This window comes from Artibeus jamaicensis, unplaced genomic scaffold (genome assembly GCF_021234435.1).
Source record: "Artibeus jamaicensis isolate MK-2021 breed Jamaican fruit bat unplaced genomic scaffold, CSHL_Jam_final contig_387, whole genome shotgun sequence".
Lineage (NCBI taxonomy): Eukaryota > Metazoa > Chordata > Mammalia > Chiroptera > Phyllostomidae > Artibeus > Artibeus jamaicensis.
The window spans coordinates 19,968,093-19,990,966 of NW_026521812.1; the positions used below are offsets into that span (position 1 = coordinate 19,968,093).

At 39.9% G+C, this 22,874-nt stretch overlaps 1 protein-coding gene across 2 annotated transcripts in view; it reads left to right on the plus strand.

The window, feature by feature from the left end:
• Positions 1-22,874, plus strand: part of LAMA4 (laminin subunit alpha 4) — a 134,501-nt gene that overhangs the window by 30,820 nt on the left and 80,807 nt on the right. For both annotated transcript variants that reach the window (XM_053664903.1, XM_053664904.1), the window contains 3 exons: positions 6,904-7,005; positions 14,057-14,181; positions 19,321-19,401. In XM_053664903.1, the coding sequence (XP_053520878.1) occupies positions 6,904-7,005; positions 14,057-14,181; positions 19,321-19,401 (308 nt within the window). The remainder of the gene's footprint in view (positions 1-6,903; positions 7,006-14,056; positions 14,182-19,320; positions 19,402-22,874) is intronic.

Sequence of the window (22,874 nt, forward strand, 5' to 3'; positions counted from 1 at the left end):
GTCTGCTCATGCCTGTTCTATAGTAAGGGGCAGAGCCTTAGGTGTTCACTGGGGAAGGACGACCCACATTGCTGCATTGTGACGCTGTATGTGGCAGGGGGGAGTCCAAGAGGGAACACTGTCACTTGCTCTAAATAAAAATGAATAAATAAATTCTTTGCTGATTTTCAGTCAGTTCCCCCACTACCCTTGAACAAAATGGGCCCTTCTAGTGCTGATTCACAGGTGGGGGTCTTTGTACCTTCTAGGACCCTGTGGGTCTCTCCAACGATCTCTCCTGTGAGGCTGAGAGTTTCTCCTGCTGCCGCCTCAATCCCCAGAGGTGTTTTCAGTCAGAGGCTTTGAGACTTTATTTCTTGGTACTGGACCCCTGGGTTGCGTGGTCTGTCTCACTCCCCAGTTGTTCCTCCCAGTTCTTATCTGCACTCGAGTGTGGGACTGCCTAGTCTGCCAGTCACTGCCTCGCCAGGTCTGTCAGCTGCCACCTTGCCCACCCGGTCCTCTAGCCACTGCCTTGCCTTGAGTCCTCTCCACCCTGCTGCCTGTCTCTGCCCCTCCTACAGGTCTGAATGAATGTTTCTTCTTTAACTCCTCGGTTGTTGGACTTCCATATAGTTCAATTTTTTCTGTCAATTCTGGGTGGGTTTTTTTGTTTTTAAATTTAGTGTTTTTCTTTTGGTTGTGTGGGGAGGCAGAGTGTATCTACCTATGCCTCCATCTTGGCCAGAAGTCCTCAATCAGGCTTTTTGACAGAAATTCTGAAGCTCTCAGAAATTTAGGCAAAATTAAAAGTAATGGCTTTGTGTCTACGCAAAAGTAATGGCTTGTGGCCAGTTAAAAAACTCCTTCATGACAACATTTAGAAAACACAGAGATTTGGGGGAAAGTTTTCCATGTAATTTGGTATTACATAGTTTGGTACTCAATTTATTTAATTACCCCAACTGCCTTTTAGAATTTGCTACACCTAAAGAGTGCATACTATACTACAAAAGAGCATGAGTTAAAAGGGATCAAGCAAAAAAGAAAAATGAGAGAGAGAAAGAACTCACAGACACAAACAACAGTGTGCCTGCTGATTGCAGGGAGGAGAGGAGTGGGCAGAGGGAGGAGAGGGTCTGGGGAAGATAAATTGTAATGGAAAAAATACAATAAAAAGTTTAAAATCTAAAAAATCAAAATACAAAAATGTTCAGTACAATGACAGTACTATGGGTTTAAGTCTATTTGGTTTAAGTCTATTATTTGAAGAAGGAGACTTCTTCAAATGAGGACAAAAATGATCTATCAGCTACATAAATGTTAATTCTCTTTGTTAAAAAAACAATTTTACTTCATTATAATTATATCTTATCAAATAATTAATATTATGACTTCATGATAGACCCCTGGAAATAATGCCTGTTGCAATGATATGAAAATATATGTGCAATGAACATATATTGTCATTCAGTTCCTTTAAGTATAAGTGGCACATGGGCATACTACACTAATTTACTCTTGAAGTTTCATCTAGTTCTAATTTCTGTAAATATAAAATTGGTCAAGTATAAATACACTGATTTTTACTCCAAGCCAGACATCACACAAATCATAACCAAGTAAGCAAATGGCAATTTTCATTCTTATTCTTCAAAAGTAGAAGTAAATATTTTTTATTAATCCCATCTTAGTGTTAGAGCAGAAGGGAAGTTGTAATAATAAGGTGGCTTTAATAATGGAGAACCGTAAGAGGTCTGTGAAATGACTTAGTGGCAAGTAATTAATTGGTCAAAGTAACAGTTTGGCTGAAATAGTTAAAAAGTAAATATTCCAACTCAGTGGAATATATATATATATATATATATATATATATATATATTTAAGCATATATCTATTTTTAAGTTTTTTTCTGGGGCTTATAAAGGGGAAATTTTATATTTTTTATCCATTTCAGCCTGCTTTGGACTATAGCATCTAAAAACTGATTGTAAGACTTTTTCTCTTGCTCATATACAAATATGTATATATACACCATCTTTGTTAAGTAAATTCTGGAGACTATTCCAAAATAAGCAGACACTATTTTCTTTGTGGGAAAAATAGTCAGCTTTCACGGGCCTCTAAAAATACAGGTGTTAGAATTACTTAGCAAAGACATTGTTAACCAGGAGCAAAGCTAAAAAGGTCTCTGCTATTATTCCTGAAAATATCTACCTTTTAAATAGCAAAGGTCAGTTTTACCAGTTCTTATAGAATTTCAAGAAGAGATTCAGTAAAAATTAAAGAACTTTCTGGGGGGAAAAATGATGGCATTTCTTAAAACAAACAAACAAACAAACTTAAACAGGTCTTCCTAGAGAATACTCAAACATTCTTGAACTACTTAAGAATTTACCACTCAAGGAACACACTAGAGTTGTACAGCACAGGGTTATGGGGATTCAGAGAGCAGGCTTTCCCAAAATGGGACACTTTGGCATGGAAATTCTTTTGAGCTGAAGGCAATCAATACTGCAAGCTCATAACCACATTTTACCTTTTCATTAAAGAATTTAAATTAAGAACCTTACCCCTCATAAGAGCTATCAGCAGAAAGAACTTTTTATGGCCTATCTGTAGGGCACAGCAAACTTCTAATTGCAGAACATCTGCTCTTTTGTCCTACATATGACCTTTCTTCCCTGTTTAGCCCCAAGGCTCACACCTCATTCCTTAGCTCAGAATATCATTATTACTCCATTTTTCTCTGTCTCTGAACCTCTCATGCACGTGGGGTCTCTGACTGTTGTATATGGGGTTCCTTTAACATATGAATTCAATCAAATATGGTTATTTTCTCTTGTTGATCCATCTCATGTCAGTTTGATTATTAGACAAGCCAAAAGAACCTAGTTGTGTCGAGAAAAGTTTCTTCCTCCCTCACAAGGTCCAAGGTAACTAAGTGTGTGATGGGCTCTAGTTTTGTTATCAGAAACTTCCCATGACTAGGGTTTCCATTAGTGTATTTGGTGCCTTTATGTGAATTTAAAAATGGTCACTTTCCTTTGGATAGATGAGTTAGAAAATATGGGACTTTCAGGTGTACGAAATTTAACAGGAAACGAGTTGGCCAGGTTCCCACTCCTCTACCTCACCCTCTTGGCAGAGGCTGTGTGCTTCCCACAACCTTATTCCTGCCTCCCCTTTTCTTCCCATCTAATACAGTACAAGAGACTGGAGCCATGTCATCCTTCACACGAGTCAGAGCCTTAGGCTGAGGAGTGGATAAGTGGACAATGTCAGATTCTGAGAGTGAAGTCTCCTCCTTAACTAGACATAACATAAAGGTCTCATCTTGCACACAGTCCAGTTTATGCAATAGCTGCCTGGACTGTGATGAGAAAGATTGGAGACCAAATCCAGCACAAGCAGTGAGCAGTGTGTGGATTAGCTGTACAAAACATTGGTTTCCAACAGCACATATGCTTCCTATTTCCTGTCCTGATCCAAACCATTCAAATAGCTGGCATTCATTGAGCAATTAACATATACGAGTCACCGTGACTGTTGCTTTGATTCAGTTCTTCCAAATCTGGTCACACACTGGAATCTTTGAGGTTCTTTTAAAAATACAGGTCCTTTGGCCATGACCAATGTGGCTCAAAAGAGAAATGTCATTGGTTCAATTCCTGGTCAGGACTCATGCCTGGGATCCTGGATGGGTTCAGTCTCGCATTGCAGTGTGTGTATGAGAGGGAAACAATCAATGTTTCTCCCTCGCGTCAATGTTTCCCTTCTTTTTATCCCTCCCTTTCCCTCTCTCTAAAAATAAATAAATTGATTAAATATTTCAAAAGATACAAATCTTTTGTTTGATTCAGAATGTCGAGTTGGTTTACATGTTGGAAAGCTCATCCTTCCCTCTGAGAGCACTGGTGGGACTGGAGTCATGGGTTTACACACCTGCATCTGTGCGTATTCGTAGCTATTGTATTCCTTACGATTTGCTAAGTTCTGTCTTCTATTGTCATGCTCTAGCACTGACATATTGATGCAAAACCAAACAATTTTCCCTTGCTGTACATGGTATTTTTGTACTTGGAAAATGTACTGCATGTGGAAAGTTTGCAAAAACATATGTGTGTTTAATATGAAAAATAAAGTTAGGTTGTGGGTTCAGAGAAACAGGCTTTTAAACAAAAGAAGTATCCTGTCAGACATTCCCAAATATTGCAGGATGAAGGCTAATTCCTTATTGTGTGGGGCCCTCAAACACTGTGCCATGCCCAGCATGCCCGCCTTAGGACAAGCCACAGTGTCCCACATTCTTCCAGAATGTTCCCTAGGGCCTGTAGAAAACAAAAAGATCCTGTTTAGCTTTCTGTAAACTAACACTATTCTAAAATATAAAATTTACCAATTATTTTTGTTTCTTTTCATTTGTTTCTTTAATGTTGTGACAATTTTATTATTTTTAAAAAATGCGTTAGCCAGGGCCTCCAGGATATAAGGGATTAGCCACTGTTGTATTCAAAATGATGCATTTATTCAAGGTGAGTTTTCATTTTCTTTGTCTTCTTCAGAAGAAAAAGCCACAGAAATGTCTAAAAGACTGGAAGTATCACTTTAAAACAACTTTACTGACATTTGATTCCTTGAGCCACAGGAATTGATGGTCCTCAGTGTAGTTGGTGGTACAAGCAGATCTCATGGACTGCTCCCGGGCATCACCACCAGACTCCCTGACATCACCAGTGCACTTTTCTGCTGCAAATACACTTCCGGTCTGTGCTCCATTCATTGGAACTCACAGACCAGAGACCAGAATGGTGCTTACAGAAGGTGGGGGGTGAAATAGATGGACAGAGCTTGGTCAAAGTGTACAAGCTTCCAGTTATAAGATTAAAATGTTCTGGGGATCTAATATAAAGCACTGTGGTTAAAGTTATTAATACTGTATTAATTACATAACAGTTGCTAATAGAGTAAATCCTAAATGTTCTCAAAACAAAAAGAAATGGAGATTATGTGACATGGAAGTGATGCTAGCCAAAGCTGTGATGGTAATCATTTTGCAATGTGTGCATCAAATTAACACATTGTACACCTTAAATTTACAGAATTTTATATGTCAATTACATCTCAGTAAATCTGGGGCAGAAGAATTAATTAAAAATTTAAATTTTAATACAATATTTATTGTATTGAAAAATACTGATTCTTTGGCTCTAACATCAGAACGACTGGACCAGAGGCTCCCCGGATGCCTGTAATTTGGTCATTTAGAGAGCTCAAAAGCCACCCTTTGGCAGCAACTGAGATGAGTAATACAAAGCTCCTCACTCCTTTCATTCATTTCTCTTATAATTACAACTCTCCTAATACTGCAAGAAAAAACATAGTTAACATAATCAAATTAATTTTATGTTTTATGACCAGGATATATTTTTAAATAAAATAAAGAAGCTTAAGGTATATATGTGTGTGTGTATACATACACACACATTCAGAAAAATGATACATATGAATGTATATATACTGCAAAACAATGAAAACCTGTATTTTTATATTTTGAAACAAAAGTTAAAAAATGTGAAATTAGATGGTCTAAATTAAATGCTTCCAGCTACAACTTTAGCACCTTTCCCCCTCTTTTCTTCTCTAGTGGAAATTAAGAAAAAGGCTTACTATCACCCACAAACTCTCCATTATAAATTATGAATTTGTTCTCACTCTGCCTTACTATTATCTCACTTAGTAAAATGGCATTTCTTTGTCTTTTCTTTATGAGTTAATGTCATCATACTCTATTAAATTTCTCCAAATGGAGTACATTAGATTTTAGTTTTAGGATCCAAGCTGGTGGTATTTTTATACTGTAAATGGTGTCCAGTGAAGTTTTTTTTCTTTACAGAGGAAAAAAGTAAGAGGAAATGGGTTTGCATAGCAGTCAGAGGGCCTTCAGCCAGATATGATGAAAATTTCCTGGTAGCCAAGACAGTCTACAAACTACAACAGGTTGATTGGAGTGTGGGAAGGGGATATGAAATCTCCTACTTTGTAAGTTTGAGGAAACAACCCAGATTCTTATCTGTCTGGAATTCTTTAGATGTAAATCTGTCTGGTGGGTGGGGAGTAGACTTCCAAGACTATAGGCCATTTCTGCCTTATATCATCGAGACATTCCAAAGAAACATAAAATCCATATCTATAAACCAATTGCATAAACCAGGAACAACTTCACAAAGTCTCAACTGGAGCACTAGTGACATTTGGGCAGGGCAGTTCGTGGTTCTGCAGGCTGAGGCGTGCATTGAAAGGTGGTTTAACAGAGTCACAACCCACTCCGCACGTCTGGGTTTGATTATCTCTTCGCTAGAATGAAGGAAGACGATGTGTTCCTCGGGGAGTTAAGAGGGTAAATGGAATGTATGAACAGCACCCACATGGGATCCGCCTTCTAAAATTTTAGGATCTGAAAAGATAAAAATTTTTAAGAGCACGAGCTTGTAAGAGACACAGGTCTAAGTTTTTACACCATAGCCAATAATTTCTGAAAACAAATTTTTATAGGGAGCATGTTGCTATTCCTCACCCCAATTAGTTGTGGTTTTGTTTCCTTTTTTGTTTCATTTTGGAAGAAAACACTAACATTTCTTCTCTTTTACTTTTACCTGAAGTCTTCTTATTCTTCCTTACAATGATGGGATACCGTTGAAGTTACTCCTGTTTTCCTGCAGAGTGAAAGAAGAGATGAAAATATTTGTAACAAAGAAAATTGAATATATTATCTGTCACTGAATGTTAGTATATATATTTTTGTATGTTTTGTAAAGAAAGGTTTGTATAGTTTCATAAGCATCTTCCCTTATTCCTCTCAGAAAATATTGACCAAAATTGATCTTTTCAATAAGGAAAATGCTTGTGCTGTTTCTGTTTCAGACATGTGGTGCTGGATTCTTTCTCGCCCACTCAGGAGAATGTTCACCCTGTGACTGTAACGGGAATTCCAACGAGTGCGTGGACGGCTCTGGACTCTGTGTGGTAAGTCTGGGCCACTTATCACGTCTCACGTATTTCATTGTCCCTTTGCACCTTGGGTGGGAATAGAATATTCCTCCTGGACATGGGAGCTACCTAGGAACAAACCACTAATCAGGCTCTTTTTTGTACTTTTTGCGTTTTCCTGTAAAACACCTCATATAAACTGCTCGTGATTGTAAGTGGCCACCAAGACGTGTGAGCGAATGTGCACTGTGCTCCTGGGGCGGCTGCCTCACCACCCTCTGCAGCTGGCTCCCTGCGGTGGGCCAGTGAGTGACTGAATACAACACTCCTAGGAGGAAATCACCCATCCAAATTCCTCTGTAACAGTATAGTTTGCCATATGTTTGGCCTCACTCCACATAAACTGGCAGAATAAAACAGTTGTTTCATAGTCCATTCTACGACTTATAAAGTAGTCAGGTCTATAGATCAAAATTTTTAAAAATGAGGTTTGAACCAAATTACTAATAAAAAATGAAAGTTTTGGCCTTGTGATATTTGCAATTCTTTGATCCAGCCCCCAGAAGACTTCTTTTTCCTTAACCGAAGTGAATTCTCCAATAGACTATTCTTCAGTGAATTATAATAGAGACTTATGAAGGAGACTTAGAATAGAAGCCTTCTAGCAAAAAACTACTTGCTACATATTTCCCATTTTCCCTGAATGGACTGATATATAAAGTGGAAATTGAACATTTTACCAGACTTAGCTTCTGTAGAAGTCACAGGAAGCATTTTTAAAGACTTGTGCCCTGAGATCATATTTTCCTTTGTGAGCCAGGCTACACAGCAGGAAAATTAGGTTCCTATGAGGCAACAGGCTTTCCCAAACTGCAAGAGTGTTTTTGCATAAAATATAAGAATAATTAATTGAATATACCTATTTACCTCAAAATTAACATAATTTCTCTGTTAAGCAGATAATTTTGATTGTAAGTGGCCCCCAAGGTGTGTAATGAAGGTGTTATTTTACCCATGATTTACATTAAGATGTGAATGAAAACATTTTCATTTATTTTAAACCTAGCAGTTGCCATTTTTCTAGGGACAGAGAGAATAAAGTGGCAAACACTCACCGCCGCTCCCTGTGTGGTGTTTGTCTAGTCCTGGCGTTTCTGTTCTCCCCTCCCCCCATCTTCTTAAATAACCGTCACATCCAGGATGTCCTCTGTAGCAGTGTAGGCACATGCAGCTGCCAAAATCGACCCCTTTCTAATGCTTCCATCTCCGGTTTCCTGTTATTTTAATCCTAGTGACATTTGAAAAGAAAATCCCATGGATGCACTTGAACTATTAATGTACAGCTCTGATAGTTCGACTAATTAAAGGCTCTTTGTTATCTGGTTTATTAAAATACAAGTCGGTAGGGACTGGCAAGTCCATTGTCAGGCGGTCAGTAAGATGGAAGACAAATAAACGAAAAGGAAATAAGTTCCTCCTGCCAGTTCTTTTGGAGAGCTATGATTGAGCCACTCTTAACTGACAATGCCATTGTCAGACTAGGAGCTATCATGGTTTTTCTGCGACTGGAGATGATGTTCTGAAGGGGACAGTTATCACGTGTTTCCTTCACAGCACCTGGGGCATATGGAGTCCTAATAAAATTTGGGGATGGGTAGGGAATAAATACTTTCATGCACACTCAAGGAAGTTGCCAAACTTCCTGCAATTTGTTGCAAGACAGACCATTTTTAAAAAGATAAAGAGCAGGAATAACTATCCTATTCATCCTAATGGTTACTCCTGCACCCCACCCTACCTGGAGGCAAATACTTTTTCTTACTAGTTAAAGTAATAGATGCTCAATGTAGAAAAAATACAAACAAAACAACAACAATACAGATATATACTGTACATGAAATTCAAAAGGAAAAATCTTATTGCCCAGAGCTGAAATATTAATATATTCTTATTAATTTAATTCAGAAGGACTAAAAATGTAATTTCTGTTTAAGCACAATTGAGGGAGCAGAGGGGGCTTGCCAACATAGAAAAAATATGGTTTGAATTTTTTTTCTCTTATTGATTCTAGAGAAGAGGGAAGAGAGGGAGAAAGAGAGGGAGAAAAACATCGGTCGGTTGCCTCCTGCACACACCCTGACCGAGGACCAGGCCCACAACCCAGGCACGTGCCCTGAATTGTGATGGCCATTGAACCAGTAACCTTTCAGTTTTCAGGACAACCAACCGAGCCACATCAGCCAGGGTTATAGAAAGAACATGCTGCCATTTAGTTGGCAAATACATCGTCCATGATGCCCCTTTCCTTTCACATCCCTATTCCACCATCTGGTCGAGCTGGGCCCCTTTCTCAGCTCCTGCCTTATAGCCCCTGCTCATTCTCAGTTCCCAGGGAGCCAAATAGGCAACAGCTCCACATAGACACTTCCTTGCAGCTCCCTGGGCTTCAGAGTTTCAATCAGTTGTTGCAGTTCACCTGGCCTAACTCATGTCTTCTATCCTACACAAGCAACTAAAATTGAAAGGCCTTCTTTTATTTCATTTTATTTTGCTTTTATTTTAAAGGCTTATAATGCCTCTGCCCTGTCCTCCCTCAAATGTTTCTAATTCTTCTTCCATTCCAATGCCCAATGTCAATTTGACCTTATAATTTACAGACTGATTTTAAGGAACTCAGCCATTTGACAATAAAATTTGTAGTTAAGCTATGTCACCATTTTGAACATATGAAAAAAGCTTAGAGATTTTTTTCAGAAAAGGAATGATAACTTTTCAAATGCAGAAAGGTGGCTAAGTGAAAATGGCTTAGCTAATGAAATCCAACTTGCATTGGGTGTCTCTCCAAAAGGCCACCTTTCATCTTATCAGAAGTGGAACATGTTGGGCTGAGTCTGGTAGGCAGGGCCCCCAAAGCCAGGCAACTCTAGTGGGTACAGCAGACTCCCTAGGAAAGCTTCCAAAAGGCCAAAGGAATTAGGAAACAGAGAGATGGCTCGGGGTAGGAATGCCTACTCCAGACTCCTTTCTCTGATATATCTTCCTCACTAGCAGTGGAGACACCTCTCAAAAACAGAGCCTAATCAAGGCACCTGCCTTTCTAAAATTCTTCAGGAACTTCTATTCCAGCCCCTAGCTCAGAAGGTACTGAGCTTCTCACTACCACCTGAACTCACCCTGTGCTCTCACACTCTTGTGTTGAAACTTGCTCCCCTGTCCTCTGCCTTAGAGTCCTTCCTCAACCTTCCAGGCCGAATTCAAATGTCACCACCTTTATTAACCTTTTCCACCTTCTCAAGAAAAGCTAGAACCTTTCCCTCCCCTTTGTCCCATGGCAAGAATGTACTAAATGCACACCTCTGTCAGAGCTCAGACGCGATATTATTCTTTGTTCTCTCTGTTTCCTTCACCAGTCCCGGAGCCGATAGGAGGAAGGAACCAGCTTTTCTTCATTTTAGTAACAGCCACAGCTCATTATCTGTCAGGGTATCTATAAGCTTAATCCAGGTTTGTCAAGTGAAGGAATGAATTGGTTCCTGAATTGATTTAAAAATTTAGGAGACACTTGGGCCAATATTTCAGGGAAAGGGTACTGTCTGTGATGCTAGAGACTGGGGCTCAGGTTCAGCGCTGAGGAACTAGTAATGTTACCTCTGCTAGATGTTTCTAGCCAGACACCTGCTTCTCAAAGTACAATCTAGGCCAGAAGCATTGATGATACTTGGAAGCTTGTTAGAAATGCAGTCACACAGGCTATAGCCCAGACATCCTGAATCAGAACCTGCATTTTCACAAGATGCCCAGGGCATTCATATGCACACTGAAGTTTGAGAAGCACTTGTCTAGACAGAGTAGCATTTCTCAGACTTTTGGGACTCATGAATCCTTTCCACTTCTAAGAATTATTCAGGTCACCAAATGGCTTTTATTTATGTGAATTATATCTACCTATATTTTCTGCATTTGAAATTTAAAACTGAAAAATTTTAGTATCTTCCTATTAGTGTATTTGAAAATAATAATAATAAATCCATCGCATGTTAGTATTTTTATCAAAATAAATGTATTTTGAAGGTTGAAAGTATATTTAATGTCTGCTTTAATGGAAGGCAGCTGGATCTCATATCTGCTTCTGCATCAGCCTAGGGTGATATCTCCTGTCTTGCAGCATCTGGAGAACTCCACCTTACACACATGAGAAAACTAGAGTGCAGAAGAAAATGAAATCTTAGTATTATTGTAAAAATAGTCTTCACCTCCCTGGGCTTACCTCGAGAACCACAGATCTAGATAGACTATCATTTTGCACAAAGCATGTGACAAACCACACCAAGACTAACCTGATCCCTCGGGCCTTCTTCCTGCATTATGCTGAAATTGTGGCCAAGTCAGCAAGAAACATCACTTTTCATGTGAAGGAGACACAGCTACTATCCAAATGTCATTCCTAATACTAACGTGCAATACATTGCCTAGATAGTAGCTTTCTTAACCACTGGCCAGAGATTAGAATGCTTTTTTCATGTTTAAGTGAGGTTAGTTTTATTTTTAAATAACTATTCTTCTCCAACAACATACTTACTGCTTGTTGTCATCTTGTTTTCTGTTATTTAAAAGGCAGAGCCTTGAAGGTAAAGGGGTATTTGCAATATCCAAGTAGAAAATTTTCAAAACTACAGGAAATGTGATAGGCCATCTGGTCTAGATCTTCATTTTACAGATAGAGAATAAATACCCAAGAAAGGTCTAGTGACTCGCTCAAAGTCGACCAGCTGGAAAATTGAACAGCTAGTCCCTTCTGCTAGCACTCTCCCTGCCCATCTCCCAGACTGTGCATCAGTGCCTTTTAGGGAATTTTGTTACAAACATTTTTAAAGGAGGCAGATGAGGCAGGTCCGTGTTTGCACTCTGGACATTTACAGGTCGGGGAGATTCGGTAGCTTTGCTCTTGAGGGTAACTGCTGCCCGTGGCTGCCATGGCAGAATTAGAGCTCTGACAAGGAATCCAAATCATCTATCTGCTGAGCCATAAGGGACAGAGTTGGAGATTAGCTCATTTTTTACTTTTTAATAGGCATTTCAGGCACAAAAAATGCCCTGCACAGATGGACTTCATCTGTCCAACAAGGACTTGCACAAGTTCAACCCCAGTCTACAAGTAGCCCTGCCGGATTGCTCACGGAATAGATTCCTGGCAGCTGGTCAAGGCTCATTGGTTTTCCCTGGAATGAGAGGTTGTCACTGGTTTTCAGTTGCCTTTGGGTTTATGCTAATTTCTCTTATTTGCTCCAGACACAAATTGACTAATTTACTCTTTGCCACTTTTTCTTTCATTTTTTTCTCCAACAAATATTTACTGACAACTGACAGCATAATACACAATATTTAAGAATTATGAGGAAACAATGTTAACATTCTGTTGTTTGCACATCATACTTTATTTTTCAGTTTCTAATGGATCGATCAGGCAATCTGAACTATCCCCTAAATTCTATTCTAGCATAATTCTAATCAGGAGCCAAAGATGACCAACTTAGAGTGCAAAGGGTGTTCAACCAGGACAACTTCTTGTGCACATTAGGACTCCTCTTTTTGACTCATGTGTTGTACTTCATCTGAAGCTCAAGCTGTTCATATAATCGTGTGACATCTTCTCAAGCATTCATTTTGTGACACTTTTAGAAAGGAACCTTTTCTCTAACACACTGGAGGAGACGTGCGATGTGGGAACAAATAGCCTTGCCTCTGGAGCCAGATGGCCTGGGTTTGAATGTCACATTTGACATCTGTCATCTGCATGACACTGGGAAACGTACTTAACCTCTCTGTGCCTCCATCTCTTCACATGTAAACTGGTGGGAAAATGTAACTTTCCTTAGAATTATTGTGAGAATTAATCTCTGTAAAATATTTACAGTGGGGCCTCACTATTATTTTATTTTGAACCTCAACATAAACACGAAAGAGCTCAGAGTTCAGCCTACTACTACTTCGTCTTGCCTTCCCTAGGCTTCCTCCACAGAGCACTGTTTGGAAAAAGTATTTCTTTTGAAACTGTTCCCAAAGGAATTGCTCAAACAGGAGCGTGTCTCTTCAGTGGCATTCAGATTCTAACAGTACAATTTTTCACTGAATATCCTATTCAATCTCTATCCATTCTGATGACTGTAAAGATGAAAATACTGCAATACTAATGGCATTGCCTTGTGCAATCCCAGCCAGTCCAGTTGGAGAAAGCTGTCAGTGAGCTAGCGTCACTGCCTCTTATGGAGAAATAGTTAGAAACAAATCCATCAGCTGGACAAAGAGCTATGAGTACCCACCCACTCAAGTTGATGGCAGTAGTGGTTAAAGACATTAGGTGGGAGCAGATGATAACAGTACAGTGTAAATGGTGGTAGGAGGGGAGCATCAGAGAGGAATTCCTGGAAGTTCTGAGACCAGGTAAAGATTTTGAATAATGAACAGGCATCTAGGCAGAAGAATTAGCCTATTCTGTTCTTTCTTTCTTATGACCCTCACAACAAATGGAGCAATCACACAAATGAACGAGCTTACCATTTCTTTATGTCACTATCCAAGATACCAATCCATTAGCATAAAATTCTTTATCAACCTTCTATTCCTTTTATGCTTCTGTATGACACATTTGTTCTTCCAAGCCCATAAATCCTTAAATTGTTCCCACTGTCATGGGTAAGCACCAGGGAGATTTTATTTTTTTCATTTTATATTCATTGCAAGTCATTAAGCTGATGCTACTACAACGTCCAGAATTTGATCATTCTGATTATCATTCTGAATTGAAATAAGTAACTCACGAGTAATCCTCCCTGCTCACGAACTCTAAAGAGAGTCCCAGGCTGCCAGCGCACACATGGAAGTTCGGGAGGAAGCCGTGCATCATCATGCACACTTTGCAGCACTGACTGGGCAACACGGCTCCTTTCCGATGACCCGTACCGATGCACACCATCTCTTCTGTCAAGCCTGCCATTGTCTTTGCTGGAAGTATCACTTGGGTCCCAGATTCACTGTCTATAAAATTTCTTTTGTGTCCTTTTCAATTTTCCTATCTTTTGTCTCATAGAACTGCCAGCGGAACACAACAGGAGAGCGCTGTGAGAAATGTCTAGATGGTTATATCGGAGATTCCATCAGGGGACCCCCCCAGCTCTGCCAGCCATGCCCCTGTCCCCTACCACAACTGGCCAAGTAAGTCCTAAAGGAAGATGGTTTCTTCTGCTGCTCACCCCCCTCTTTTCGTCCCTGTCCAGAGTTCTGAGGGTTTTTTCATAGTTAAAACTGTGTACCTCTTGTTGAGATGAGACTGGAAAAAGTACTGAAAGGGTCTCTAGCCTAAATATACCTGCAGGGAAGCTTAGGCACTTGCAGTATAGGTGATGACTCCATTCCCAAAATATTAAGATGAATAATAAAGTGAATGAAATGTCCCAAGTTTTATAAGCAAAGTTAGTCTCAGCTTTTCTTGGTTATGCCTTGATCCGGAGAGATCAAAACTGTTAATGCCAACAGATTCATTATAACCCAATATTTTCAGTGAGAATGTTTCTTCCGACTCTGACAAAGCAGACATTTTCCTACATAGGCTTTTCAATAAGAATTAAAACACAGATAAACAGAATGCATGATTTAGGCTAATTACCTCATAGAAGATCTCTAAGAAAACTAATTTGCAACTCTGGTTATGTTTTGACCTGAGTGAAAAGTTAAAGCGAATAGATGTGCATCTTAATGGAAATAATGGGTTTTTTCAGGTACCTAATATATGTAAATCCGCTAGTCAAGTCATGACTAGACATTGTATTGGCTTTAAAATGACCAACTGTAGAATTAAAATGGTGTAGTAGTGTTTCATTTTCCAAATATTATCCAGTTCTTCCGCTTTTTTAATGCCAACTCAGTATCCTACAATCAATTCAATTCTGGCACTAACTACCCAGAATTAATGCAGACCCCCGAATTTAAGGACTCAGTCCCACTGCAGAAGCCAGCCAGAATGAGGTACCCAGGCTTTTGTGATTTTTTTTCAGTCAACTACAAATCTGGGGACTCCTCAGCCCCACTTAGATTTGACAATTATCTAGAATGACTCACAGAACTGGAAAGTGAGTCTTCTTATAAGGATATAACTCAGGGACAACCCAATGGAAAAGATGCATACGGTACAGTATGGATGAGGCGATGGGAAGGACCAGAGCTTCTGTGTGCTTGTTCTCCAGGGCACTACCTTTTCAGCATATCAGTGTGTCACCAACCCAGAAGCTCCCCAAACCTTGCCTGAAGAGCTTTATTCAAGTTCCATTACATAGCCACCATTGATGAAATGATTGGTGATTAAACTCAACCTTCAGCCCCTCTCCTCAATCCTGAAGGTGCGGAGGAATGGGGTTGCAAGTTCCAACCTCTAATAGTGTGGTTGGTTCCTCTGACAGACTAGCCTCCATCTGGAAGCTAGTAGGAGCCCTCGAGAGTCACTTCATTATCATAAACTGCTGTGGTTGAAAGGAGCTCATTAGGAATGACAAAGACAGTCTTGAAATTTCAAAGTTTTAGAAGTTCTGGACTAGGAATCTGAGTCAAAATCTCTATATATAATATATTTCAGGTAGACAGAGTAATGAAACTAGTTTAATAACTGTGCTCTGGCACATAATAGCTATATGATCTCAGACAGGGTCTCAATTTCCATGGGATTTGGGGTCCAGAAAACTAGATTCAGATCTTTTTCTCTTCATTGATGTTTTTAGCCACTCTCATAGAGCTGTACTAGGATAATATGTGTGGACCATTTGGGTTAGTGCCTTACACATAGAAGGTATATGGTAGGTGTTGGATTCACTAAATTCATACTTTATATTTTTTTCTGACACTTATATTCTGCTTACTCTATGTCAGGCACTGTTCTGAGAGTTTGGATGTAATCTTTACTTGATAGCGGTTGTAAAGATTAAATTAAAAATGCATGTAAGATAAATAAAAAAGGCCTGAATAGCTGCCGCACACATGCGTGTGCACACACACTTTCTTAAAAAGAGAAAAGAGAAGATGACAACCAAATATTCCCCTAATTCTTTGTCCTTAATGGAATACCAGCACTGACAAACATTTCACCTAATAGCTTGTGATTTGTTCAGATCCTCCGATGGCTCTGACAGCCGGCGAGGAAGTCAGACATTTTGCAGCCCCATCTTACTTTAAAAATCATTAAACCACCTCACCCTGTGCTTTGTGATTTTTCATGTCTGATGATATTAACAATGTGTGCAAAACTGATGGTACTGAGAGTGAGAGTAGAAAACTCCAACATTAGATGTTCTGTTATTTTCACTCAAGTGTGTCCAATTTATGAGCCCCCTTTACCTCATCTAGGTGTATTGTTTCGTTGTTCATTGATATTCTATCCTCAAACATCAGTCTTAACTATACCTAATGACATGTTTAGCATGCTGCTCTCTTACTCGATATAGTCATTTTGTTAAATATATTTACCTCCAGCTTCCCAGTAACAGGTTTCACTCATTTGCCCAAGTAAACAAAGATGCTGTATAGCATTAACTATTCACAACAACTTTAGAAGCTTTGAGCTGCAGTTTATTTAGAAACAAACAGATGAATTAGAAAGGCAATCCCAAATGCTAAGTGTATTGTCTTACTTCTGCACTTTTTATCCCATTCCTATGACAAGAGTTTATCTAAATTATTTGATGTTAATGTCTTGAGACAAGAGACTCTTGGAGCCTTATTTCTATGGACTGAGAAGTTTGTCTGCATGCAATCAACAAATATTTATCAAGCACTTAAGTGCCAGTCATGTACCAGTCGCTGGTGACAGCAGTGAAGAAAACAGTCCAAAAGTCCTGCCTTTATTAAGATAGGTCAAAATACAGCAGCGCAACGAAGCTCCTAAAGCAAATGACCTTTTCCCTTTTGAGCCAGATTATCCAGTATTTCAGTTGATTAAGAAGCTATTATGAAGGCTGCTAACTCATTTAAATAATCGAAGCAGCAACTCTGCCAACTGGGGAAAGCCTTCTTGCCTTGAAAGAGGCAAGGTTCCATAGGCATCAAGGATCACCATGTCCACCGTGTTCATTCTCTCTGTCTGTGAGTGGATCCCAGTTCCAAAGAACAATCAGAAGTCTTAGGGAATGTGCTCTGCAGTTGGGAACATATTCACAGACACGAAAACTGAAGTCTTCATAGTACAGATTTAAGATCGAAAAACCTGCTGAAAATTAACACAAAAACAAAAATACATCACCTAGAAGTAAAGAACATACGTGGGGATGTTGGAGGAATTGGGAAGGGTGTGAGAGGCCTGCTGGTGTTTTGTTTTGTTTTTTGTTCGTAGTGGCAATAGTTCTGCTTCTTGAATCTCTGGTAGTGAAAAAACTGGCTACAAAAATGGGGATGGGAAGGTAGTCTGTGATCGTAGAACAGGACAAATTAGCCTGGATCCTACGAAGTGCTAGCCTTTGATCTGGACTTGTTACTGACTTAACTGATCTCAAATGCTAATCAAATATATTATCGAAAATCAATTGCACCATTGCCTCTTTCAGATTTTAAAAAATTCTTATTTCTACTTTGTATAAAAGTGAAACTGCCAGTACTGTTATTTAAGCTCTGAAAGGCACCAAGTTACGGAGTCTAGATTATACTTTCAAAGATCCGCTGTTTGAGACTATAGACCCAGGATTTGGATTTCAAGTTACAATAGCCACATTGGAAAGCAAGGAAATAACGTCTGGGGGAGTTTAGCAAAGTCTATTTTTCTTTAAGTTCCCTGTGGGTTTTCCAAGAGCAAAAGGCTCCCTTCCTCTTTGAAAGGGCGCCATGGTTGTTATTGTGGCTGGGAAGGTGCCGCGTTTTCATTTCCTTAGCCGAGGCAGACTTTACTCTGAGGAAAATACAAACAATGAATGCGGATGAAAAACAAAAAAGGAACCCTCAGTGTCTGGCGTTGCCTCTGAGTCTCCCACCACAGACACCAGCGGTCATGCAGCTATTCCCAGGGACCACTTGCGCGGAATTCATTTATTTATTTTGGGGTTGGCCAGACATCCTCCGTGTCGGCTAGTAGCCATGGTAATGACTCCAATTAAGGGAAATGTCATCTGTATGAAACAGCAGGACATTAGCTCAAGGCAGACGACTCCAGACACCGACAGATGTTTCAGTCCTTCAAGCAGTCAGCAGGCTGCGGGGCGAAACATCTTCAAAGAAGCGTGCATGAGGGTTTGTTCGTGCTCTGGACTCTTAACTGACAGTGTTTCGTTAAGTAGGCTAAGGAATAAGAACAAGCAAAATAAAGAGTAAAGACCAAAGACATGTAATTTTGTGGGAATGTTTTTAATCAAACTGTTAGGGAAAATAAATTGTGGGTATTACCTTTCACTGAGAAGCACATATTGTTTTCTGACTGATTGTATAAATATCTTCAAACAAAGCAAACACATCCATTTGCTTTCCTCCAGAAGCCCATTAGGGTAAAATTGCTGAGACAGGCAGGAATGTGAGAACAGCAGATCACAGTCCATTGATTGCACAGCACCTAGGCCAAAGCTAATTTAAAAGTCTTTAAAACTTTCCCACCCACCTCATATGGGTGGATTCATGTGTTAATGTAGAACTTTCCAAACATGAGGAGAATAATATTTCACTTCTCCTGCCTCAGTATTTAAGATGGTTATATATTCTGTGGAATAATATTTTTTATCACTTTTCTGTCCTAATTTTTATTATCCACAACAAAAAATGAAGATGAAGAATCAGGACAGGGGTTCCATAGACTAGAATCCTTTTTCTGTGGGTCCTATTGTTTGAGTACTTGCTCTGTGACTTTGATCAACTCAGCTAGTCCCTCCATTCTTCATTTCTAATCTTCAAGGTACACATAAAAGATATTAAGGCTCTGTGAAGATCGTATAGTTTAGAATTGGTTCATATCCTTGAAGAATGGAAGAGATCTAGGGAAGAAAAAAGGGTGAGGCAGACTTTCAAATTTATATACAAAAAGTGATGGGAATAAGAGGAAATTCTCATATTAATCTAAAATTGCAGGCAAAATTTGATTGTTTTATTTCTCTTTGGAATATGTATGGTTTTCTGATATTCCCACTGCTTCGAGGGAAAAAATAATGAAATGCCCCTATGAAACCTGGAAGATGGTTTCACAAATGGAGTGGCATTTTCTGGCTGAGACTGTTGGTCTCAACTTTCCTGAAAGCAAGAAGATTTATTTAAATAAAGCAAATGACCGCACTCATTTGCAGACGGTCTTTTCGATGATTGACGGAGTTGACTTCTAATAGTCCCTTACAATTCTAGTTTTGCAGAATCCTGCTATAGGAAAAATGGAGCTGTTCGGTGTATTTGTAAGGAAAACTATGCTGGGCCTAACTGTGAAAGGTAAGCTAATAAAATGTACTATTTTCCATGTGGGTCAAAGGAAGCCTTTTGTTTCTTGCACTTATCGGCTCTGCCTCGGTCCCCTTCAGCAGGCCCTGAAGCATATGCTTGAGAGAAAGGAGTGGGTGGCAGTACTTCAAACCCATGGGGGAGCTTTCCTAATCCCCTCCCCAGATGCAGATACACACCATGCTCCCTGGGGGTCCAGGCCAGGATACATGCACCTGGAAAGAAGTGATGAGTATGCGCATTTTAGAAAGATTTCCTGGGTGGTTTTGGTAACACTTCTCTCTCTATCACTGAGAACCAGTAGTATAATCAATAGAGAGTGAGGCTTCCTTGGTATATAAAAAGTGAATCCAATCCTCTATTAGAGCAATACATTGACAATACATTGAAATGCACTGAAATAAAGTGGAAGATTGAAAATATATCCTCTATCAGAGCAATGCACTGAAATACACTGAAGAAAATCATGAATCTATTATTTAACTTATTCTTTACACCACTTCCTCTCATGAAAAATGAACAAGTTTCATGAGGCTTTGTATTTTCTGAGTCCCTGTTTGGTACTTACACCTAACTCTTTGCGGGGGGTGGGGGGTTGCTCTGGGCTCTGCTCAGTCAAGAAAGGCCTTGGTGGCTAAGGCTCCGAAGCTTCCCACTGAATTATTTCTCGGCGAGACATTTCCCATTCTCCCGCCCTGTCAGCTGCTCACAGTTTTCTATAATAAAGTGGCTTTCACTAAAAAAGCCTCACAGAGATGTCTTATAATTCTTAGCAGAAATACCATTAACATTGGCCTCATCACTGTGTTTAGGCAGCAAAATGATATGTGGTGCCATAAAGACAGAGAGGGAAGGGCCAAGAGGGTCCAGTCAGACTTGTAGTCCGACATGGGCAGGGTGGTCTCCTCGGAACAACACGCTCCCCCCGGCCCTGAGGTGACTCACTCAGTCTCAGGCTCAAAATGTAAACCTTAAATTATAAGACATCTCACTTCCTAAAAAAGAAAATAAAACACCTTCCACCCCTAAAAAATTAGTTCTGGAACTCTTAATAAAAAGCCACAATGTCTGTGGTACAGAGAAAATCTCTGTACTAGGAGGTCAACTGCTGTTATGACTATTAAATGTGCAAAATGTGAATAATTCTTTCCCTAAAGAGTTCTATGGGAATTTGCCCTTTCTTTCCTTTTTCCATTTTTCTTCTCTCTCTCTCTCTCTCTCTCTCTCAGGGGAGGAAAAGTGAAAGCTGAGGGCCCATATTAATTTTATCCTCTAGAGATGATCAGATTACCTTTGGTCAATTGTTTGTGACACATTCATGCTGTATTTCCTTACTTGGGGACCCAGTAATATGAGGCACTTGATTTACTCATTTCCTGGCTCAGTGGGGGTCTGAGAGGACTGTTAACCGGCCAGAGATGGAGCTTTTTCTCTCTGATGTCTAAGTTTAAACTTGGTTTAGTCTGATAAGGACTGAGCTGTATTACCAGAAAATGAGTGTTTGGTGGCTCCTGTGAGGGGAATTAATGGCCTTAAATAGATCCCTGCTAACCTCATTCAAGAACTTCCAGAACTGAAGTAATCTTAGCCCCAAAAACTCAGTCCTGCAAAATCACACGGAGGTGCAGCTAAAGGTTCTGTCAGCAACAGTGGGGGACCTGGCACAGGACAACGTGCCCACCTGAGAGGTGGGATTGTAGATGATAAACCCCCCAATCCACATCAGATGCTCCTGGGACCTGTCAGTACCAGTAAGGCCAAGTGGGACTTGGCCTTATGATGGACCTGAATTGATAGGCCGGAGGAGACAGCACTAGTTTGGGAAGTGGAAGTAGACCCTGACTGAGTTGGTATCTCAACTCCAGTTCTTTGTGATCCTCCTGGGCAAGTTATCTTGACCTCTAAGTTATTTCTGTATCTCCAGGATGGAGAAAATGAAAATAGCCACTTTATAAAACTGGTTGTGAGATGATACTGCCAAGTTTTTAGTATGGCACCTGGCACTTGATAAAGGCTCAATAAAAACTAACTGGTGACAGTATGGGTCCTTGTGGTCCTTCTCCGGTTCCCACCACTGGCACAGTGTGTGTCTGGGACATGCTGGCTCATTACCCCGAATCTCAGTTTCCAGAGCTAGAGATGATGGCTTTGAAGTAAATAGTGCCTTTTACTGATTGTCTCTTGCATCCCCATCGCTTTACATTCCTCATCTCTCAGGCTCATAACCATCCTAAGAGGAGGCATATTTTGTCATTTGGTAGATGAGAAAATAGGGTAAGGGAGGAGATGGGACTTGTCTAAAGTCACACTACTGCTACGTGGGGGAACCAGGATTTGTACAGTTTAACTTAAACATCTGGACTCTTCCCTCCCCCTATTTTAAACATTGACAATTCACGAATTAGATGACTCTCTGATATGCAGGAGAAAAGTTGTTGATCTGTTACTAATTTCCTTCCACAGGAGGCTGCACCTGCTAAGGTGCTAGTAGTAAGCATCCCTTCTAAGTCCTTTTACCTGCATTGGGGAGGATCAATTCGAGCAACTTTTTTTCTTCTCCTCTCCTTCTCTGTCCACCCTTCCTCACACCCAATACTTCAAAAGAGAATGTACTGAGTCTTTTACATCAAAAATTGATTTTACAAACCAGGGGATTCCTCCTAAAAATGGAACTGATCACACGGCAGCTTGGTGGAGTGGACAGGGATGCAGAAACTTCTGAGACATGATGTATTGTTCTCAATGAAAGTCAAGGCTAGCAGAGGAGATAAACCTGAAAACCATCCATTACAAAGGCAGAAAAAAGAAAATGCTGAATAGAAAAACAAACAAAGATTCTTCAAGAGTGTAGTAGAAAGAGTGATTTCTTTCCCATGGAGAGGCAGGATCATTAAAAATAGGTGGTCTCGGCTGCTTTCCATTTGTGTTTGACCCTGGAAAGGAGAGAGGGTATCTGTGTTGAGTTTGGCAGCCAAGTTGTGAAGTTGTCCCAGTTAAACTTCATCTAATCTATGCTCTCAGTGTACTTGTGGACTTGGACTTGTCCACAAGATCTTTTCAAAATATGCAGCTGATTTGTATGGGTGTCTATTTCAGACAAAAATAAAAGTCCAAACTAAGAACTCTCTGGGTGTTTCTGTACTTAGAGATTATTTAACCATCTGTTGGTCTTCAAATCGACTGTACGTAAACCTTTAGGTTCAGGAACCTGAAAACCTTTAGGTACCTTTAGGTTCCTGAGCCCTTCTCAAAACCCCTCCATGCCTTACTGTAAAAGGACCCAGGAAGTGAGTCCTGGGAGCCCATTGCATTCTCCCACAGTCCTCTCACTGCACTGGGAACTGCTACCGCATGTCAATCTTCAACACCACACCAGCAGAATAAAAACCAGTGTTTCTCAAACTGTGGCTCCAGGACCCTGGTAGCCTTGAAAAAATTTGTGAAGTTTAATGGCTTCTCAGTAA